At 50.6% G+C, this 23,221-nt stretch overlaps 1 protein-coding gene across 1 annotated transcript; it reads left to right on the forward strand.

The window, feature by feature from the left end:
- The first annotated feature begins 570 nt into the window (after positions 1–570).
- LOC140208059 (equilibrative nucleobase transporter 1-like) lies at positions 571–10,767 on the forward strand. The gene is made up of 6 exons (XM_072276585.1): positions 571–742; positions 2,840–2,972; positions 3,870–3,916; positions 7,698–7,774; positions 9,496–9,588; positions 10,624–10,767. Exons 1-6 carry the CDS (start codon positions 571–573, stop codon positions 10,765–10,767), a joined length of 666 nt encoding a protein of 221 aa, XP_072132686.1.
- The last annotated feature ends 12,454 nt before the right edge of the window (positions 10,768–23,221 follow it).

Consider the following 23,221-nt stretch of genomic DNA (forward strand, 5'->3'; position numbering starts at 1 on the left):
CTGGGGTCCTCCAATCCTGATGAACTTGCTTTGCACAGTGGGCAGCGCCACCATATTCCACCAATAGATTGGCGATGAATATACCGCATAGTGCTCCGAAAGCTGTTTTAATGTTGCAACAGGATAATTTTTCTCAATGCCTCACCCTTTGAAGTAAATAATTCCATGCGCCTCCATGTCACGCAAATAGCTGCGTTCCAAACAACCGTGCAAAAGACGTCCAGGCTTTTGCCTTTGATCAGCATTTCTCAGCACCCCGTTTTGGCACCAACTTCTGCAGCTGACACAGGAAGCCAGGATGGCAGCATTTTTGTTTGATGACGGTTAAATTTTAACTTCATTTCCTCCTCCTATGTGATTTAGCTGCTCGGAAGAACAGAAGGTCAGCACAGAGGGAAAGCAGCAGCACCAGGGCTCTGCGACCGGGGGTACACCTCACGAAGAAGGAGCAGTGCTGAGAGCGTCCTGCACTGTCGGGTGGCCGGAGCTGAGAGGGATTCGCTCTGTTGGACGTGCAGTTGACCGCCCCGGCGAGTGCTCCGTGTTGCATCAATGGGTCGCTTGGGCAAGATGATTCAGCTGTCCTGCACCTGTGTCACTGGGGTAATAGAGTGCCTTGGATTCGCGGGCACGATCGTCGGCTGGCCCTCGCTCGTCATTGTACTGAAGAAGGAAGAGTACTTCACTGATCTCTGCCCCCCGCAGAACACATCCAACCTCTCTGGGCTGAGGAATGGGACAGGTGAGTGTCGGGCTATGATACAGACCGCAGGGAGTGTAGGGCGGGGTGGGGAAGGGTGAGAAGCCAGGATAATGACAGTCGGGGAGATGTAGACAGGGGAATGAATAAGAGTCTTTTCTAACAGCATAAGTGGATAAAGGTGCTGGAGATGGTGGAAGCTACCCCCTCCCCCCCCCCATCTCTCTCTCTCTCTCTCTCTCTCTCTCTCTCTCTCTCTCTCTCTCTCTCCATCCCCCTGTAGTTCACACAAGCAGATATTGAGCTCCGGTCCAGATTTACCAGAAGACTGAACAGGAGGGCATTGTCGATCTCGCCGTGGAAAAACTCGATCAACGGGTTGCCGGTGCCGTTCAGGAACTTGGCGAGAGACAAAACCAACCTTTGATACCGAAGCAACATTCCTGCTTCCTCCCACCCCTTTCGTTGGCCACGGAGTCCTGTCCAGTAGATCCAGACCCGGGATTCTCCAGCTTGGGAACTCATGAATGGAGCCCTTTGAAAGAGAACAGTAAAACTCAGAATAGTCCCTCCGCCCTCCACCTCTCCCTCTGTCTGTCTGTCTGTCTGTCTTTCAGTGTGTCTGTCTGTCTGTCTTTCTCTCTCCCTCCACCCCCTTTCTCTCTCTTTCCCTTTCCGCACTCTCTCTCTCTTAAGTACATTGTACACTACTGTGACGGGGTCCTGAATTACCCCTATGAACTGCGCTTTTGAAAAGAGAGAGACAGAGTTCTTTAACATCGACATGTTCTTTTGAAAAGAGAGAGAGAGACGAAGACTAACAGTTGGACGGTCACTTTAAGACACGAGGAACTTTTGGATTTCTGCTGAGTTGGAGATGGCACCCAGCAGCTCGTAAGTTGCTATGGTGACCGAAGGCGGCGTAATTTGATGGGCGATTCGATGTTATGATTTTTCGGCAGCGTGTTTATACTTCTCAGGGACATTTGCCTGCTTGTATTCTTACACAGACAGAGAAGGAAGGAGTTATGTGAATGACAGTTGGTACCCACTACGGTGAGAAAAATAGAACGTCAGATGATAGACCGGCGACGCATGTTTTGGAGGATTGATCAGGGGGATCGATCAGTCGCTCTTACAGTGTGAAAAGGCCGTGACAAGTGGGGAGTTGTCCATGTGTCCAACACTTGCCTGGGTTGACAGCTCCATCACAGAAAAACGGTCTCCTTTATTGTGGTCAGAGTCGGTGACTTTCAAAGGATTTCGGAGGACAACGGGAAGATCGACGTGGTCAACTCACCTGAAGACTCAAATCTCTCCCTCTCTCTCTCAATAACTACTCAACTGAATACCACAAATTGAACGGAACTGAACTTTAATCATCATCGTAAGAGTGTATCTGTTTACCACTAGACTTGAAGAAGCTTGATTTTCCATATATATTCCACACTTACTTTTTTATAGTCATTGCTAACCTGTTTGATTTATCTACATTTCTATTACTGTATTGCGTAGCTACTAACTCGAAAGTGTCTTCCATCTCTGCTGGCTCTTCATTCCCGTCACGTGGTACGTGACGCAACCGTGAGGTTCATTTTCTTACGGCTTTCCCAGTAAATACAAAGATACGGAGTGGAGTCAATGAAAATTTAAAGACAGAACTGCATTCCCAATCCCAGACCCCTATCCTTTCCTCTCTCTCCATCCATCACCCTCACTCTCTCGCCTTCTCATCGGCACAGAAGCCGGAGGTCCCAAAGTACCAGGTTCAAAGTCAGTTGTTACCCTTCAGCCATCAAGCTCCTGATACAGTGAGGATAACGTCACTCAACTCAACACAATCTATGGACTCACTTTCAAGATCTCTGCTACTCCTGACCTCAAGATTACTTACTTATCTTATGAAAATATATTTGCAAGATTTTGTTTTCTTTCGCTCGTTGCTGTTTGCCAGCCTTTATTTGCGTGTAGATTTTCATTGTATGGTGTATTTATTTATTTATGCTCCTGTAAATGTCATCAGGAAAAACGAATCTCACAGTAGTACATTGTTACACATAATACTTTGATATTGAATTTGCTTCGATCTTTGAAGTATGAAATGTGATCTTTGACCCTCGCTCACTCTCCCCCTTTCAGTGAGCTGTGTACCACAGGACGAACGCTTCGCCCTCATCTTCACCATTGGCGACTTCGTTATGAATTTCGTCACCTTCGCCAGCGGCTTACTGCTGGATCGCTACGGCATCATGGTGACTCGCCTCCTGGCCATGTAAGTCCCTCTTGCGTTGCGGAGACGAATGCTGCCTGTGCCGCGGGAACAATCAGGGGAAGCGAATGAGCATTGGGTGTTGTTCACATTGTGGCGGAAATGTATATGGAGTATAATTACGGAAACTAGACGCTCGGCCCGACTGTATCACGCCACTCCAATTTCCCGGCGTTCGGCCTAGATCCCTCTGAACCATTCCTTAAATTCTGCTCGGCACACTGTTTTGACATGTTGACAACATTGTTTTCATGTCTCAATCGCAATTTCCCCGTTTGATCTATTTTACTTTAAACATTCCTATTCACGTCCACACAGCAAGTGTCTATTTGCCGTTCCAGTTGGACCAGCCCTATTACTTCCTCTGGCACTCCGAACCATGTGCCGGGCTTAGTTCGTAAAAAAGATCAAACGACTGCCCTTCGGATCCACTTTGAAACATTACCCCTTTCCCATGCCGTCCAGTTCGGCTCAAAGACGAGCATGCTTGTGGACATGCCTGCAGTAACGTTACTCTGGACTCGTCTCGGTTTGGGTGGGTGGTGCTGGGGGAAACCTGGAAGTCAGGAGGGTCAATCAAAGTCACATGAAGAGATGGGGTGCAGACCGAGAATGACAGAGAAGTGGGGGGAGAGATAGACAGAGACAGAGAGAGAGAGAGAGAGAGAGAGAGAGAGAGAGAGAGAGAGAGAGAGAGAGAGAGAGAGAGAGAGAGAGAGGCGGAGGGCGATTGGCTTGTTCTGAGTTGCAATGATCTGTTTGAAAAGGCTCCATTCATGAGCTCCAAAGCTGGGAAAACGGGGTCTGGATCTGCTGGACAGGATTCCGTGGGTAACAAAAGTGATGGGAGGAAGCAGGAGTGATGGTTGGGTGTCAAAGGTTGGATTTGTCTCTCGCCAGATTGCTGTTCACTGCCGGCACCCTGTTGATCGCGTTTTCCACTGCGGGTGAGTCAATATCTTTCTATTCTGTCTACTGGTAAGTCTTGGTCGAACCACACGACTTTGTGGTTGTGTGTGTGTGTGTGTGTGTGTGTGTGTGTGTGTGTGTGTGTGTGTGTGTGTGTGTGTGTGTGTGTTTGTGTGTTTGTGTGTGTTTTAGACAGAGAGAGAGAGAGAGAGAGAGAGAGAGAGAGAGAGAGAGAAAGATGGAGACAGCCTGCGTGTGTGTCTGTGGGTGACAGATGAAACATTTTGTTCACAATAAAACCCGTTCTAAATAATTCAGAAACTCCCTGACTGAGTTATTGTGTTCACTTTAAGAGAGGGTGTAAGGCTTAGTGCTCTCTTCTGCCGGTCTACCAATTCTCTCCACCCGCGCCTTCCCTCTTCATCTCTCACCAACAAAGGACCGCGTAATCCCTGCTCCCAGACTCACAAGGGAGAACAACATCCCTCTCATTGGCTAACATAAAATCCAAAGCCCCCGTTATATCTATTCTTAAGACAAGCGTTGTTTCTACAGAGAAACCATTACCTTAGCAGTGAAACACTACGGAGAAGCCATTACAACGCGCTACACTCTCCCCGCAACAAATGTAGTCATGTGCTCAATTCGCCAGCCCTTCCTGCAAAACAAAACCTGATATTCAGGTGCAAGAGGCAGTGACAAAGTTCCCCAAAACGGTTCACACTCTGTTCCCTCAGAGTTACGTATGCCAACCTATCCGATGGTCCCCTAATTCTCTGAGACCTCCATACCCCCTCACCTAACTCTTCAGGTTCAGACAGTACTGGGGAAACTTCCGGCCTCCCTGGCGAGGCATCCGCCAATCTATGACTCGTGCCCACCTGCCACTCGGATCCCTCTGTCCCGTGGACATGCCAAGCTTCCTCCCCTGCAGGGTCCCGTTGCAAACAAGGCTGCCCCCACCCTCCCCCACCAGCACTTCAGTGCCTCAGCGGAAAAGGTCCGGGAGTCTATTCCTCAATCATTACTGAATTAAGCATCCAAGGGAACATTGCTTTATGGATCACGAACTGACTTGCCAACAGAAGGCAAAGAATGGTGGTCGATAGTTCATATTCTTCATTAAGGTCGGTGACCAGTGGTCGGCACATTTTGTGGGCCGAAGGGCCTGTATTTGCTGTAGGTTTTCAGTGTTTCTGTGTTTCTATCATTGGGGAGTGAGCGAAAGGCAGCATAGATCACACATCCAGGTCCTCATCCTCCGAATCAGTATCCCTCTGAGAGGTGGGGTCCGGCCTCACCTCGCCTGCTGTGGGCCCTGCAGTCGCCCCGCGTTTTCGCAGAGTTCTCTTGCTGGGTGTAGGCTCCAAGTCGGTCTCTGGGTCTTCCTGCACCTCTTGTCCCAGGGGCAACAGGTGGTTCCGATGGAGAATCTTGTCAGGCCCATTCCCATCCTTTGGTTTCACCCGGAAATATCCTATGTTTGCCATTCGACTCTGCAGCACATAGGGCGTAGCAGCCCAGCAGTCCGCCAGTTTATGCTTTCCAGATAGCCCCAAAGTCCTTAAAAGGACCCGGTCTCTCGGCAGGAGTTGGGAAAACCTCACTATTTGGTCATAGCTCCTCTTATTTCCTCGATTCTGACCGGCAGCCGCTATCCCCGCTCATTCATGATCCCTTTCCAGCTGCCTTCTCATGTCGGACACATACTTCAGATAAGTCTTCGGTGGTAAGTCACCCTCTTCAGGCCAAACGGCAATGGTCAGTGGGCAACCTCGCCTGGCGCCCAAACAGCAGACTATATGACGAATACCCTGTAGCTTCATTTCAAGTACAGTTGTAATTGTGAACCAGATGTCCAATATGTTGACTCCGTCTACTCTTCTTGCTGACGTCCAGGATCCCGAGTATGTCTAACAAGGGTCGATTAAACCTCTCGGAATGGGGATCACCCTGCGGGTGTTAAGGCGTGGTCCCACTGGTTCTCTGCTCAGGGCAATCCAACGGAGTCAATCCCGGACAAGCCCCCACAATTGTAACCCTCAGGTTTGGTCAGCATGCGTATGTCTTGGAGACACAGTCGCTCGTCCAGCCAGACCGAGAAATCTCTTTTGTGTGAATGCTGCGTGATGTGTTGCCCGGTTACAAATCGGAAGCGCAAAATATCAGGCAGTACACTGGATTATTTGACTTTATAAATCTTAATCTGAATATAGGCGAGGAAGTAAAATAAAAATAAAAAGAAAAATGTGCACATTGGAGCTTACTGATACGTCAATCGTCCACCATCGACCTCCTCCGAGCGTCCCGAACCTTTGGACCCTTGTTTCCAGTCCACTCATCCGGCGGTCTAACAACTTTCTCCACAGCGCCTTCCCTATTCATCTCTCGCCGGCAAAAGACCGCGATATCCCTGCTTCCAGACCCACAAAAACGAACAACATCCCTCTGATTAACTAACCCGCCCTGTTATCTCTAGTCATAACCTAAACATTGCTGCTACAGAGAAACCATTACCTGAGCAGCGAAACATTACAGGGAAACCGACAATAGTATTTCTCGTGATGGGTTGGTAGAAACAAATGCAATAAAGGCGCCAAGTCAGTAACTTTATCAGTTCTGTGCACAAATAATTCGCTGGAGATCACGAATCAAGTATCCTTTCCTCCGGTCGATGTCCTCCGAACTCCGCCGACCCTCGAATGGGACCACCCTCGGTGATCGACCAAACGCTCCACACGAGTCTGTCCTCGTCTCCTCTCCTCACCTAGGACCCTGGGCGTCGGACTCCCATCTCGGGGTCCGTTCCGTCGCCCAGCATACAGCATCTCTCCCGTAGCGTCTCCTTTCTCTGTCCCTATCGCACCTTCTGACCATTGCACACGAAAGACAATAGCTTTCACACACAAGGAAGAATAACATGTATTCTGCTGCTTAGCAATGGCATTGGAAAGTCAAGTTATTTATAATTATAACCCAAATATCTTACTGTAGAAAACCTCTTCCGTCAGCAGTTAACATTATAAAGGAGCCATTATATATCATTATATATTTACAGAGAGAGAGAGAGAGAGAGAGAGAGAGGAAGGAAGAGAGAGAGAGAGTGAGTGGGGAGGGAGAGAGTGTCTGTGTCTACGTGTTTCCATATTTATCAGGTGTGAATGCTTATTTGCGTATTTCTTGTGTTTCTGTCTGCGCTGGCGCACGTGCCGATCTTTGTCTATATGAGTGTATATATATTTGTGAGTGTAATGTGTTTGTCTATGTCTGTTTCGTGTTCCTGTACCTGTGTGTGTGCACTTTGTGTGCACGTTGGTGTGTTTTGTGTACGTGTGCGTCACCCTCGCCTCCAAGCGGCGCTGCAGTAACTGAAATGCTCCCCCGCACGTTGCCTTTATTGCCACGTAGCTAGAGTGCTATTTTTCATTATGTTAATATAATTTTGAAACCAATGCTAAAATAACTGTGCAACATCTCAAAATTTATTCTGTATTAACGAGAATAATCCACATCAAGAAGATAATCCATGTACAATAAATGTACATTAAAATATTTGACAGTTTCAACATAGTTACTTTGTCAGTGTTTCAAGTTACACGGTGATTCAAATAGACGGAACGTAGCAGTGCGCGTCTGTGTGCCAGTGCGTGGTTGCGTGTCTGTGCGTGGTTGCGTGCCTGTGCGTGGTTCCGTGTCTGTCTGTGCACTGTGCGAGCGCGAGAGAAGGGAAGAGGAAGAGTGTGCTCATAAGAGAGAGTGAGATCAGCCGTCAAATGCTCCTGATCTCCGCCTCACTCTCGCTCTTATTCCCTGTTACAGCGTCGGCGCTGCTGCTGTTCCCCGCGCTCATACTCATTGGAGTGGGAGGAGTCTTCCTACTGACAACAAACCTAAAGGTGCTCTGGGGGTTACTTTCATAACCGCGTGGTATCAGCGACAGAACGGGCGCGAAACACGGGGTTCAAAGGACTAATTCAGGGAGAGCTCTGCCCTGTGGTTCCCCCATAATGCACAATGATCAGACTGGGTGGATTGTATAAAATGAGTCCAGAATTACAGTCTTAATCGACATGCAGAGGGAGCTGTTGGAGAAGGAAATAATCATTGGGCCTTCTCTCAAGGAAAGAGAGATTGACATGTCATCAAGACGAACTTTGGGGACGGTTGTCAGAGATAGTTCTAAATTATTTTGCAGAAAGATCGGACTTCTCCACAAGTTAAAATCTTGACGGGAGCAAGGTCAGATGTGGTCGCATTAGCGGGGAACGTCCTGAGAAGGGGAAAGACTGTTGACAGGAAAAAATGGGAAGTCCGCTGAAGACTACTGAAAGTGCGGTAGCAAGGGTTCGGGAAAAACATCTTGCTGTTTGGGTGAAAGTGAGGCAGATGGCTTATGGAATTACTGTAGAGTATTGTGAGGGATAGGATTTTCTTCGGCAGTTGAACGGGGCACGCCTGCGCAAGCGCGTGTAAGTCGGACCGTGAGGCAGCGGGAGTATTTAAAAGAGAGGACGACGTTTTAGCGGGCTGCGGAGTAGAGGGAGACAGAGTAGGAAGGCTTTGGCTCCTGAGGCTTCGGCCAGCAGAAGCGGAGGAAGAGCTTCACTCCAAGTGAGGTAAGGTTGGGTAAGTTACTTTAATTAATCTAATTACCTAAGCAGTAGGCAATGGAGGCAGCAGTTAGGGCAGTTGAGTGCTCTGTTTGTAGGATGTGGAAAGTCAGGGCGAGCACAATCGTCCCTGATAACTACACCTGCGAAAGGTGCATCCAGCTGCAGCTCCTCACAAACCGGGTTAGGGAACTGGAGCTGGAGATGGATGAACTTCGGATCATTCTGGAGGCAGAGCCAGAAATAGAGAGGAGTTACAGGGAGATAGTCAACCCTAAGGGTCCGGAGACAGGTAGCTGGGTTACAGTCAAGAGAGGGAAGGGGAATAGACAGAAGGAGCAGAGCACCCCTGTGGCCGTTCCCACCAATAATAAGTGCATCGTTTTGGATACTGTTGATGGTTCGAACTACCAGCGACAAGTTGCAGTGGTTGCGTCAACTCAGAAGGGAAGGAGGGAAAAGAGGAGAGCAGTAGTGATTGGGGATTCGATAGTTAGGGAGACAGATAAGAGGTTCTGTGGAAGAGATCGAGAATCCCGGATGGTCTGTTGCCTCACTGGTGCCAAAGTCCGCGATATCTCGGATCGAGTATTTGGTATTCTCAAGAGGGAGGTTGAGTATCCGGATGTCGTAGTCCATGTAGGTACCAGTGTCGTGGGTAGGAAGAGTAGGGAGGTCCTGAAAGGAGAATTTAGGGAGTTAGGAGACCATGAAAGGACAGGACCTCCAGGATAGCAATATCAGGATTGCTACCAGTGCCACGTGCAGGCGGGTTTAGAAATAGTAAGATAGCGCAGATCAACATGTGGCTGAAGACATGGTGCAGGAGGGAGGGTTAAAGATGTATATAGTCTCATTTCTCCGACATTAAATGTCCCTATTGGAACCTGTTAAATGCCTGCAATAAAATGGACCATTGTCTGAATGGGCGGGTCGGGGCTGAATATTTCTTCAGCTTCTCCGGGAAGTTCCACTAACTTTGTTCTGTTTGCGTCCGATTTCCTCAGGCCGGAATTTTGTTCGGGAGGAAGCGCTCCACCGTTATCACTATGTACACGGGAGCCTTTGGTTCAGCTGCGATTGTCTTCCTAGTGGTCAAGGTGACAGTCCTGTCATCAAAGTAACTCTTGGGATGCTTTCCGTGGTGAGAAGGGATGAAGAAAGTGGAGTGAATTCAGGGATAGGTTGTCATACAGATCGTGGTGGGTACCAGGAACAGCCTGGTGGTCGAGGCAGATACATGGGGTCGGTCAAGAAACACTTCGATTCGTAAATGGCGGACAGAAAATCTGTAAGGCTCCACTAAAGGAAATTAATACATTGATCTCAGAGGATGCTAAAAAGACGACACAAGATTGCACTGTGCAATAAGTTTCTATACTCATTGAGATGGATATTGAGAGGAGTGGTTCACCGAATTGAAGGAGGGAAGTGAGGAGAGCAACCGGGAGGACGAATGTTGGGCAGACAGAGAGAACGGTGTGTGGGTGAAGGGAAGACGTCACGGGGACTGGTGGGGACGTTGAAACAAACATGAGAGCAGACAAGGAGGAATGCTTTCTACAACTTGAAGAGATGGATGTTCATGACAATAAGGTGGCGTCAGCCAGGGCGGAATACGAGGTGTCGTGCCCCTAATACGCGTCCGACCTCAGTTTGGCAGCAGAGCACGCCGTGGACTGACACGTCACTGGAGGGTTGTGAAGAGGAATTATAATCTCTCGCCAGTGATAGTCACAGAGACACACGGGTGTAGATAGGCGTACTGTAAGCAGGAGGTGGGAGGTGGGGGTGGGAGGGGGGAGGGTGGAGAGAGAGAGAGAGAGAGAGAGAGAGAGAGAGAGAGAGAGAGAGAGAGATTAACAAGGAGACTGTGGTTGGAAATAAAGTCGTCTCGAGTTTTGTAGGAAATTCGGAGAACGGTGGAAGATGAAACACTGAGCCGGAAGAGGAGGAACTGGAGAGATGATCAGGGGACTCGGACAGAGAAACGACTTGGAAATGCTTGGTTCCTTCAGATAGCAATGGCGGAGCGAGTGGTGAGGGGTGAGGGTTGTGGGTGGCAAAGGGATGGGTTTATGTCAGTACCAGTGCTGCTGACGTCCGCCAATATTCTGACGTTTCTCCCCTTTCAGGTGGTCTATGAAGCTGGTTTCTCCCTGAAGGCCATCTTCCTGTTTATCAGCTGCCTCAGCGTCCTGCACGTCCTGCGCACCGTATTCCTCCTTCCCTGGGGACACATCCCCTACCCACTGCCGGAGGGCTTCACCTACGGGTAAGGCGCTGAACTGCAACGGGGTTTCTGGAGCAAAGGCAGGAACCCAGCAATGGGGTACAAGCTGAAACCGAATGTGGAGATCGGGTCGTTCGTATCGTTCTGGGATAACTGGAGATTGACGGGTGGTTTCAAACTGAGATATCGTGCAGTTCAATTGGTTGATACATAGAATAGCCGGTAATCTGAAGTGAGTGGACGACAGGGATATAATTTCAGGTTTCTGTGGGTTTGAACATAAAGCAGATGCCCGAGTGTGAGATACAGGATGAGGAATAATCCGAAGTTCAGTGGATAGCGGAGAATCCAGAGATTGAGTGGTATATGTATGGATACGAGGTGTTCAGGAATCGGTTATAGGCTGGGAAATAATCCTGCCGTTCAGAAGGTCTCTATATATTCAGTGGGTTAAATGCCGGGATATTATACAGGGGATTGAGTAACATTATATATAGTACAGATGTAAAACAAAGTTTCTGCACGGTTAAACACAGTATAACATGTTTACAGGAGTGACTGATTGGATGGGATTTAATCTGGGGATTCAAGAAGTTTATGTACAGATTATCCCATGTCCTGCAGTGGGCTATACCAGGTTCACGAGGTTTCATTGCAAAATAACGGAGGTCCCACAGTATCATCCAGCTGTTTAATAGTTTGTAGAGAGAGTAACCAGAGTCCGCGCGTGCGCAAAAGGTTGGGAAATAGTCTAGAGGTTCAGTAGGTTTACAGAGTGTGTAGGTATCCCAGGGTTCTGTCGTTTTCCATGTAGAATAACAAAGGTCCACGAATGAGCTGTGGGACTCAATCACATTGCGGCGAATGAGAGATACAGGAGGTATGGTTATTTATGGAATGCATACACCCCACAATGCACTGCAGGCCAGAGTGGCTCCGGGATTTTTTTTTTTGTAAAGAATACTAGGAGGGCGGCACTGCGCTGAAGGAAGGAAATGAACTCACGGGTTCGGGCTGTTTTACGCAGAATAATGATGTGGTGAGAGTGAACTTTATTTCTCCAGCTTTTTCATGACAATAGTCCCGATGGATTTGGTCTGACCTAATGACGCTTCATGACGTTTTGCTTCCCCGCGCAGAGTGGATTGCGAGAAGTTACGGTTGACCGCGTTCTGGCGAAAGTCAGATTCTGCCAACCAGCTGAACGTCCTGCAGGGGGCAGTCGAGATGAGAGCAGACCGCAACGAGCGGAAGGCGCAAGGCAGCGAGGGATGGACGAACAGGAAGCAGGAAGTGGAACACGAAAGGACCGAGCAACTCACGGGAGAGGCAGCGGGAGAGCACGGGGTGGAGGGAAAGACGGAAGATGAAAATAGCAGACCCTCTGGAGAGGGAGGAGTGGAAACAGAAGGAAGGAACGAAGCGACGTTGGTGTCAGAAGGAATCCCGGAAGATGGAAATGAGCTGCCGGCTAATCGAGCGAATATGCAACCAGGTGGGATAGCAGGTGAGAACGCCTTTCTCTTTCAGAATCAGATTCCGATTTATTGATAAATGCACATCGATATATAGAGTGAAATTGTTGTTTGTGTGAAACACCTGCACACCCAGCGAGGCGCGGGAACAGCCCAAAGGTGTTACCACAAATTCTGGCGCCAACATTCCGACCATGTTCCAGAGACACTTCCACTCTTGAGACTAGACCATGACTTTATCGGTCTGCCTGTGCCTCATGGTTTTAAGCACATATATGAAGACCGAACAGTAAATTGTATACCAGAAATTAGACTTTAGACACCCACCCTGCCACGGGCCCCCGGCTGAAAGGGTGGAATGAGAAGCTCTCGCTCCGCAGCTTCCCGCTTTAAATTCTGTTCTCCACCCGCTGTAGGTTCGGGAGCCAGAGAGGAAAACGATACCTCCTTTCGGAGCTGCGTCTTGTCCTGGTTGTTCCTGAGCTCTCTGTTCTGGTTCTCGGTGGGTCAGACACGCCTGTCCTTTTTCCTGGGGACCTTGAACCCGCTGCTCGGCCTGCTGACGGATGGCAAGGCCACGCAAGGTCAATTCGCAATGACACTTCCTCATATTGGGACAGGGTGCAGAGGGAAATCGGAGCCGTAGACGAGGGGGAGTAGGATTTGGTAGTGAGGAAGGGAGAAGAGGGAGTTCGGAGAAAGGCAGGGGGAGGGGGAGGAGAGAAAGAAGTATGGAGCAGGAGCCAGAGAGGGTGAGGAAGAAAGGGAGGGGTGGAATGAGGTTGGGGAAATGGAGATGGAGGAGGGGAGAGAACGGAGCTGTGTGACAGACCGGAGGTGGCGAGGGAGAGGGAGAAGCGGAGGAGCGGTGAGCCTGAGCTGGTCGGCCGTGGAGGTGTGAGAGAGCGAGGGGTGCGAAGAGGAGGGGCGGGGAGTGACGGAGAGGGACGGAGCTGGTGAGGGAGGGTAAGGAGGACAGAGCAGGGGCAGAGGAGAGGAAGAGGGAGGTGGTCGGAGGTGCGGACCACTGAGAGGGAGATGTGAGGATAGAAGAGTTCTGGGGGATGGACAGTACCAGCGGAGAGGTGGAAGTAGAAAGGCAGGTGTCTGCAGAGGGATTCTGACAGAGACGGAGCCTTAGGGTTTGAGGAACGATGGAAGGAGGAACGGAGGGTGAGGTCGAAGTTGGTGAAAGAGAGAACAAGAAAGAGGCAGAATGGGAGGGAGCGATTGGAGATACAGGCTTTTGTATCTTCCGCCCGCTGGGAGAGTCGAGAAGAGGGAACGTCCAGGGTGTGTGTGCTGTTTGTCGATTTACGATGCTTCACTGCGGAACGAGAAGTGTAGAGAGAGTCCATGGTCGGGAGGTTGTTTTCCATGATGCTAAGCCTCCACCCCCGGACAGCCGCACAGGGGATGCCGCAGTGCTCGCCACGACCGAGACCACGGAGCTCTACCGTCGTTCGCCTGCAGAATCGGTGACTAGGACTTTCAGCATTCAACATTAACAATGTCTACCGGGAGTTGCAGTCACAGAAAAAGCGACGACGGTATCACTTGCACTTAAAGCGCACGACGCAAGCAGCAGCAGGACACGCACCAAGCCGAGCGCTTTTCCCTTTATCCACAGAGGATCAATTCACTGACGGGGCAGACCTGTAGCAATTTACCTTCTTGATGTTCAGTAGGGTCTTGCGATGGATTTTCGTAAGCACTTTGATTAGGTTCCCGGTTGTAGACTCATTACAAAAGTCAGCAGGCATGGGATACTGGGAAAACTAGCTGTATGCATACAGACCTGTTGCCCATAGATGGCAGGGGATAATTGTAGACGCCGCCTATTCAGAGTGTATGCCCGGTGACCCATGTAGACAAGTTATCTCTGACTCGCGTGAGGAACTGGAAGGGTCTTAGTAAGTTTGCATATGACACGAAGCTTGTTGGTGTTGTCCATGCTGTAGGAGGTTGTTGAGGATTACAACGGGACGTTAACAGGACGCAGAGCGCGGCTGAGATGAGTTAGGTGGATATCAGTCCGGAAAAGCGCCAAGCGATTTGCTCTGTCAGTCGGATTTGGTGATAGATTAGGGTAGTTGATATCCAGGCATATTTTTGCAGGGAAGAAATACCTAATACCATTCGGCATGATTTTTACGCGATTATTGGAAAGTACAGGGTGAAAGACAGAGATAAGTTTTTTTTCACAAAAAGTGGTGAGTGCGTGGAAAACACCCTGCCAGGGTTTGTGGTAGAGGCGGATACATGAGTGGTATTTTAACAAACTCTTGAATCAGCTCAGGCTTATAGAGAATATTAAGGGCAATGTAGAAGGGAAGATTTATATTCATCCTAGAGTAGGTTGGATGTTCGGGACAACATGGCGGACCAATGGGCTCACACTGTGATCTACTATTCCATGTTGTATATTTAATGTTCTATGGAAACAGACGGACAAAGTTCCAGTGTGTCAAAGAATACCAATTTAGCAAATAAAAATCAAATAATACTAAAATTATGTGTTATAGATTCCTTGAAAGTGAATCTGTTGATAGCTAAATCAGTTCGCAGCTGAGTTGAGTGTAATTATCCTCGGCTCTGCAGCAACCTGATAGTTTTTGGATAATAACAGTTCCTAAAACTGGCGGTTTGCGACCTAAGGTTCCGGTCACCCGCGACTGATGTTAGAACCGGTGGTTTGGGGTGTGGGCGTCATCTAGTAGAAAACTGCCGATTTCCTGTGGCCACGCTCCTTGCGATTGTGATCAATGTTGGGAGAGGATATTGCCTGTGGTGGACTGATTTATTCCATAACATACGAATCGTCGTAAAGGCGACACATTGGAAATTTGGTTCAATGGTGCCGCGGCAAGGATTTCTAACCGGGAGTCAGCAGAACCGGAATTCTGATCATCTGCTTTCGGAGGAAGAAACCGGAGGTCCGTGAGTCAGAATTAGCTTTACGATCACCAGCATATGTCGTAAAATAAGGGAGCTAGGGCTTTACTCTTTGGACAGAAGGAGGACGAGAGGAGGTACACACGATATTAAGAGGATTAGATAGAGTGGACAGCCAGCGCCTGTTCCCCAGGGCACCATTGCTAAATTCAAGGGGACATGGCTTTAAGGTAAGGGGTGGGAAGTCAAGGGCGATACTAGAGGAAGTACTTTTTACTCAGAGAGTGGTTGGTGCACGGAATACCCTGCCTGAGTCAGTGGTGGAGGACGATACGCAAGTGAAATTTAAGAGACTACTAGACAGGAATATGGAGGAATTTAAGGTGGTGGGTCATATGGGAGGCAGGGTTTGAGGGTCGGCACAACAGTGGGCCGAAGGGCCGAAATCCTTCTTGGGTTTATTGCCCTCTGTCCCCGGTGCAGAGTGGGGGTGGGGCAGACGTCATAAAACCTGCAACATCAGCGAATTGATTGTGCTAAGAAATCGAGATTCTGGATAGCTCAGTCAGTAGATCATCAGACAATTAATCTGAGAGTCCAGGGTTCAGGTCTCTGCTCGGGCGATGTAAATTATGTCATCAGCCTAAACCAGATGTAGACATGGTCGTCATACGACAGGAGTCTCCGTCCTGTGCTCGGTACATAGGAAAACGGCCCAGCATATTGTCATAGGGCGGTGGCTGGGAACGGACCCAAGTGCAAGACACAGACACTGAAGTACCAGGGACAGGACTAGGATACAGGGCGAGGGCAAGGACATGGACAGGAAAAGCAGGAACCTGGAACAGGACTGGACAAGAGAACTAGGAGCCCGGGCTTGGATTCCGAGCCAGAGGCTGGACAAGGACACAGTACCTGGGTCTTGCTCTGGCTCGGGCCCCAGAACTAGGCAAGGACGAGGCTTGGCAGGGAGGCAGGACGAGGCTGGAATCTTCAGGTTTGAGGCTAGAGGCGAGGCTTGGCAGGAGTGAGGAGGTTGGAGTCTTCAGGCTTGAGGCTAGAGGCTAAAGACTAGGCTTGGCAGGAGGCAAGAGGCTGGAGTCTTCAGGCTTGAGGCTAGAGTCTAAAGACGAGGATTGGCAGGAGGCAGGAGGCTGGAGTCTTCAGGCTAGAGGCTAGAGACTTAAGGCGAGGCTTGGTAGGAGGAAGGAGGCTGGGGCCTTCAGGCTTGAGGCTAGAGGCTAAAGACGAGGCTTGGCAGGAGGCTGGAGACTTGAGGCTAGAGGCTAGAGACTTGAGGCGAGGCTTGGCAGGAGGCAGGAGGATGGGGTCTTCAGGCTTGAGGCTAGAGGCTAGAGACGTGAGGCGAGGCTTGGCAGGATCAGGAGTCTTCAGGCTTGAGGCTAGGCAGGAGGATGGAGTCTTCAGGCTTGAAGCTAGGCAGGCTCCTCCTGGGCAGGGCTCGGTTCACCTGGGCAGGGCGCTGTACTCCTTGGCAGGGCGCGGATCACCACCCGACGGAGGCAAGGGACAGGAAGGGACAGAACCAACCGCAGGTAACGTTAAGACGGCCTGGCTCCAGGACAAGACCGCAGACGAGACGAGGCGAGAGTTACCAGCAAGACAAGGCAAGACTTCAGGCAATGTAAGACGAGACGAGAACTTCAGAAGAGGCGAGAGTTACCGACAAGACAAGGCAGGGCTTCAGGCGAGGAAACAGAAGGCAGAGCAAGGGATACAAGTAGTAAGGACAAGAACAAACTAGCAGCCACGCCTGGGTCTCTGAAGGTATTTATGCAGCCAGCCCCAACGAGCATAAGCTGCCTCAATTAGCTCAACAAGAACAGAAACAGGGTTGATTGGAAAACCCGGAGCAACCGGTCGATGGACCGGACCGTGAACCGGAATATGGTCTTCACTGACTGGACCATGACACATATTTATTTTCTCAGAAAGTTAAGGTGATTTTTCTGTCGGCAAGCATTCCTAAAAAAAAAGCTTCTATAGCTGTTGAAAAATATTTGCTGCATAATGTTTTGTTTGCATAATGCCCTGGTAAGGCAATGTGAACGTGCAGGAACGTAATGAGTGGTTCAGGTGAAGACAGCACAGATACATGCTTCCCCCCAGCCAACCTTGTGTTAAATATATTTACCGAGGTAGCCTCCACTGCTTCATTGGGCTGAGAATTCCACAGATTCACCAGTCTCTAGGAAAAACAGTTCCTCCCCATCATTCCCCTAGTTCTTGTCTCACCCGCCTGTGGAAAGAACTTTCCTGCCTTTATCTTCTCTGTCCCTTTCATAATGAGCTGTAGGGCACTTGAACCTGAGTTCGTTGCTTGTGGAAACAGTTCAGTGCTGGGCTCAGTGAAGTTGAGTAAAGTTATCCCCTCTGGTGGAAGACTCTGATAGTTGACCGGAAGTAACTGTTCCTGGACCTGTTAATGTGGGACCTGAGGCTGCTATATCACATTCCTGATGGCCGCAGCGAGTTGTCAACATGGCCTGGATGCTGCGGGCCTTAATGATGGATGTTTATCGACAGGAAACGATGCTTCCAAAGGCAACATTCAAAGCTTTCAAATTTTCCTATATTATCGAAGTTTGCAACTCTGAAATTCTACTTCTCCGGGTAGTCAAGAAAAGAACGGAAGCTCAGTCATTAACTCCCACATCTCCCCATCCCCGCACAAAACAAATGAACAGAAACGGGGCAGGCACATCAGCCCCCATATCTCGCTCCTTGCACACACAATAAAAACGAACAAACACGTCGAACCCGGAATCCCCATCCTCGCAATGCAAAAAAAAAAAAAAAAACGAGAAAGCTCTGGCGAAAAGCAGACGATATAAAAAATTACAATCCTGAAAAAAAACTTTACAGTCCAAGTTCACAACCAAAACGCGGAAAACATGAATCTCATCTCCGGGCTCAGTCAGACACTCCCCTCTCTGACAGCAGAGCGATCAAGAAACAGGGAACCAGCGATCAGTTTCCGCATTCGCCTCCATGCTTCAGTCTCTCTCGTCGCTTTAATCGGAGAACAGTAAAAGTTTTCCTCGGAGAAATGGAGTCGCGCATCGGCAGATTAGATTAGATTAGATTCAACTTGATTGTCGTTGTGCCGAGTACAGACACAAAGCCAATGAAATGTAGGTAGCATCTGACCAGAAATGCAAAGAAAAGTGTTATTTACAAAATAACTGCGAATAAAAAGTAAGTGCTACAGCACACAAATATAAAAATACTGAGACAGTACAATATGGGTGCAATACTGCTTAGCGCTGTGATGTGAGGTTCAGCAGGGTCACAGCCTCAGGGAAGAAGCTTTTCCTGTGTCTGCTGGTGCGGGAGCGGAGTCTCCTATACCGCCTACCGGATGGGAGGAGAGTAAAAAGTCCATGGTTAAGGTGAGATGAATCCCTGATAATGCTTTTCACCCTGCCCAGGCAGTGGTTATGGTAGATGTTCCAAATGGTGGGCAATTGGGTACCGATAATCTGCTGGGCAGTTTTCACCACCCGCTGGATTGCTTTGCGGTCCAAAACGGGGCAATTCCATACCACACTGAGATGCAGTTGGTGAGTATGCTCTCAATGGTACAGCGGTAAAAGTCCGTCGGTACCCTGGGACAGAGGTGAGCTTTCTTGACGCTCCGCAGGAAACAAAGACGCCGTTGCGCCTTTTCAATCAGGATGGAGGAGTTCAGGGACCAGGTGAGATCCTCGGAAATGTGGACACCTGGAGCGTTGTCCAGCAGCCTGCCCGCTATGGGTTGCGCGGCCGCGGCCTCTGCCTTCCCCTTTCCTCTCGGGGGCTGCAGAGCGCTGTAACTCTCAAATGGTTACTACACAGCAAATCACTGGCCCAAGAGCTGCAGAATCACACCCGAGACCAGTCCTGAACGGGTCCTGGCCGTGTCGTTGACCTGACGCGAGGGAAATGAGAGTCTGCTGGGCTCTGACACTCGGTTGTAGAGGTGGTAGGCGGGGAGTGGGCCAAAATCCTTCCTGGTTTATTGCGCTCTGATCTAGATACAGCGGTGCAGACGGTATGGATCCGGAAACGCTCGGGCAATGGGAATGCGCTCACTTGTGAGGGGACCGCTTATACTGGAGGGATCGCTGCCGAGGGTGAGATAGGATTGCAAGCAGGTTGACGGCATGGATCAGCCAGCAGAAAGCTGCTCGGTGAGACCTCAGACAGCCCAGTCAGTAGAGAATCAGATTTTCATCTGAGAGGCGAGGGTTTAAATCCCTTTTCAGGCGATGGTTTCAAATCACCAGGTTGATGATGCAACTATATTATCCCCCAAATTAATTATTTTGATAGAAATGTTGCGACCATTTCATAAATACTTACGTCTTAGCGGCACTTGAGAATTGATTCAGAAACGACGTATTCTCTCCCCCATCGGGAGTGAGAAAGGACGTATAGCTTAAACTACGAACTCTCTAATTATTAGGGTGCTACGTATTAATTTACATTTGTACTATTTATTAATTCGTCGTTAGACTCACTCTGAACCTCTGTGCTAGACAGCTACCGAGAAACCACGAATTTCATGTTATTTCGGACACTGATAAACATCCAGGTTGTGATTCTGTGGCAAATCAGCGAGAGGGAGAGACCCCGGATCTTAGATCAGAGTGTCGTCGGCACGGAGCGCTGGGTTAATACAACGCCAGTAAAAGGCTGGAGGTCTTTGTTACCTAAACCTGAATTATCAGACCGTGAGACCATAAGACCTGGGAGCAGAATTAGAGCATATTGCCTATCGAGTCTGCTCCGCCATTTAATCATGGTTGTGTGGCGACCCACTTTCTGGCACACACGAACCGGCTCACAACAGCGCGCGCAGGCAGAGGGCCGGCCCCAAAAAGGGCGCCAAGCCATCTTCACCAGCAGGGGGGAAATCCCGCGCGCAGTAAGGGTCTGGGAATATGCATTCCCCACAGCAATCCCGCCCAGGGAGGGCGGGAACGGGCAGGCTTTAAAGCGGGCCGCGAAGTTTGAATAAATCTCTTTCATCGCAAGTCTAACTCACCGACTCCGTGTGGTTATTCTATCGCTGTGTGTAGCACATCGCTACAATTGGTGACCCCGACGGCCCAAACGATATTTAGACCACAGATGACCGACGCTGCATCTGTTCACGCAGTTTCGTTAAAACTGCCAAGCTTCTGGACGCTGCGACCCCAATTATGGTTCGAACAAGCAGAAGCACAATTCCACATTCGGCAGATAACCTCGGAGTCCACTCGCTACTACTACGTGCTGAGCTCACTCGACCAGGAGATAGCTGCACAAGTTGAGGGGTTTATACAGTCGCCCCCGGACGACGGCAAATACACAGCATTCAAAGCCCTGCTCATAAGGACTTTCGGACTCTCACGGCGCGAACGAGCACGCCGCTTAATACACCTGGATGGTTTGGGAGACAGGCCGCCGTCAGCATTAATGAACGAGATGCTGGCCCTGGCTGAAGGACACAAACCCTGCCTCATGTTTGAGCAGGCGTTCCTAGAGCAACTGCCCGAGGACATATGCCTGCTGCTGTCCGACGCAGATTTCAGCAACCCCCGGGAGGTGGCGGCCCGAGCAGATGTGCTGTGGAATGCCAGGAAAGAGAGAGGGGCATCCGTCGCACAGATCACCAAGCCGTGTGCCCAACGACAGACCGGACCAGCCCTGGCAGCAGAGCCTACAAAACCCGGCGACGGGAGTGAGGAGCCCAACGAACAATGGTGTTTCTCCCACCAGCGGTGGGTCATAGAGGCCCGCCGCTGCAGACCACCCTGCAAATTCCCGGGAAACGCCAGGGCCAGCCGCCGCTGATGGCTCCGGCGGCTGGCCATCAGGACAGCCTCCTGTACGTCTGGGAGAAACAGTCAGGACGCGGCTTTTTGGTCGACACCGGAGCGGAGATCAGCGTCTAACCTCCAACGAGTTACGACACCCGCAACAGAGAACCGGGACCCACCCTGAGGGCCGCTAATGGCAGCACAATACGAACCTACGGCACCCGCACGGTGCGGCTACAGTTCAGCTCCAGCCGGTTCACGTTGGACTTCACACTGGCCGCCGTAGCCCAACCACTGCTGGGGGCAGATTTTCTACGAGCCCACAGCCTGCTGGTCGACCTGCAAGGGAAGCGATTAGTTCACGCCAAGACTTTTCAAACGTTCTCCCTGGGTGAAGCACAGTTGCCAGCCCCACACCTGGACTCCATCACGCTGTCCGACGATGAATTCACCAGGGTCCTGACGGATTTCCCATCAGTACTGACACCGCAGATCACGGCAGCTATGCCCAGACACGGAGTACAGCACCACATCCCGACCCAGGGACCACCCCACCACGCCCGTGCACGAAGGCTTCCCCCGGACAAGCTCCGACTGGCGAAGGAGGAGTTCAAGAAGATGGAGGAATTAGGGATCATACGACGGTCCGACAGCCCATGGGCCTTCCCCCTTCACATGGTGCCCAAGGCAACGGGGGGCTGGAGACCATGCAGTGACTACCGCAGACTGAACGAGGCTACAACGCCAGACCGCTACCCTGTGCCGCACATTGAAGACTTCGCAGCAAATCTACACGGCGCAAGGATCTTTTCCAAGGTAGATCTCGTCCGGGGTTAACATCAAATCCCTGTACATACGGACGACATACCCAAAACAGCACTTATCATCCCGTTCGGAATTTTCGAATTCCTCCGAATGCCGTTTGGTCTAAAGAATGCCGCACAGACTTTCCAGCGGCTAATGGACGCGGTGGGACGCGACCTGGACTTAGCATTCATCTATTTGGACGACATCCTCATAGCCAGCAGTAGTCGGCAGGAGCATCTGTCCCACCTCCGCCAGCTCTACTCCCGCCTGAGCGAATTCGGCCTTACAATCAATCCAGCCAAATGCCAGTTCGGACTCGACACCATCGACTTCCTGGGCCACAGGATTACTAAAGACGGGGCAACCCCGCTGTCCGCCAAGGTAGACGCGGTCCGCCACTTCCCCCGACCCAACACAATCAAGGGCCCGCAGGAATTCGTGGGTATGGTGAATTTTTACCACCGTTTCCTCCCCTCAGCAGCCCGAACCATGCGCCCCCTGTTCACCCTGATGTCGGGTAAGGACAAAGACATTACCTGCGCCGAAGAGGCCGCAACCGCTTTCGTTAAAAACAAAGAAGCCTTAGCAAACGCCGCGATGCTAGTGCACCCCAGAACGGACGTTCCTACTGCCCTCACAGTGGACGCATCCAACACAGCGGTCGGTGGAGTGCTGGAACGACTCATCGAGGGTCGCTGGCAACCCCTGGCGTTCTTCAGCAAACACCTACGACCACCTGAACTCAAATACAGTGCTTTCGACCAGGAGCTATTGGCACTATACCTGGCAATCCGGCATTTCAGGTACTTCTTAGAAAGTAGGCCCTTCACCGCGTTCACAGACCACAAACCGCTTACGTTTGCGTTCAATAAGGTGTCCGACCCCTGGTCGTCCCGCCAGCAGCGACATCTGTCCTACATCTCCGAGTACACGGCGGACATCCGGCATGTCTCTGGAAAGAACAACGTCGTGGCGGATGTACTTTCCAGACCTACCATACAGGCCCTGTCCCAGGGGGTGGACTATGCAGCGCTGGCAGAGGCACAGCAGGCAGACACTGAGGTCCCCAGTTACAGGACTGCAGTCTCCGGTTTACAGCTACAAGACCTCCCCGTAGGCCCAGGTGAGAGGACCCTACTATGTGACGTAGCTACCGGTCAACCCCGCCCCGTCGTCCCAGCAGCCTGGCGCCGGCGGGTTTTCGAGTCCATTCAGAACTTAGCGCACCCCTCCATCAGGACAACCGTCCGGCTGGTCGCCAACAGGTTCGTGTGGCATGGACTTCGTAAGCAGGTCAGTGAATGGGCCAAAACGTGCATGCACTGCCAAACGGCCAAGGTGCAGCGGCACACCTAGGCTCCGCCCCAGCGTTTCGAACCCACCCGCCGGAGGTTCGACCACATTCATGTGGATATCGTGGGGCCCCTGCCAGTGTCGCGAGGAGTGCGGTACCTCCTAACTATGATAGACCGGTTCACCAGATGGCCAGAGGCAGTCCCGCTCACTGACACCACCT

The sequence above is a fragment of the Mobula birostris genome, chromosome 13 (assembly GCF_030028105.1).
Source record: "Mobula birostris isolate sMobBir1 chromosome 13, sMobBir1.hap1, whole genome shotgun sequence".
Lineage (NCBI taxonomy): Eukaryota > Metazoa > Chordata > Chondrichthyes > Myliobatiformes > Myliobatidae > Mobula > Mobula birostris.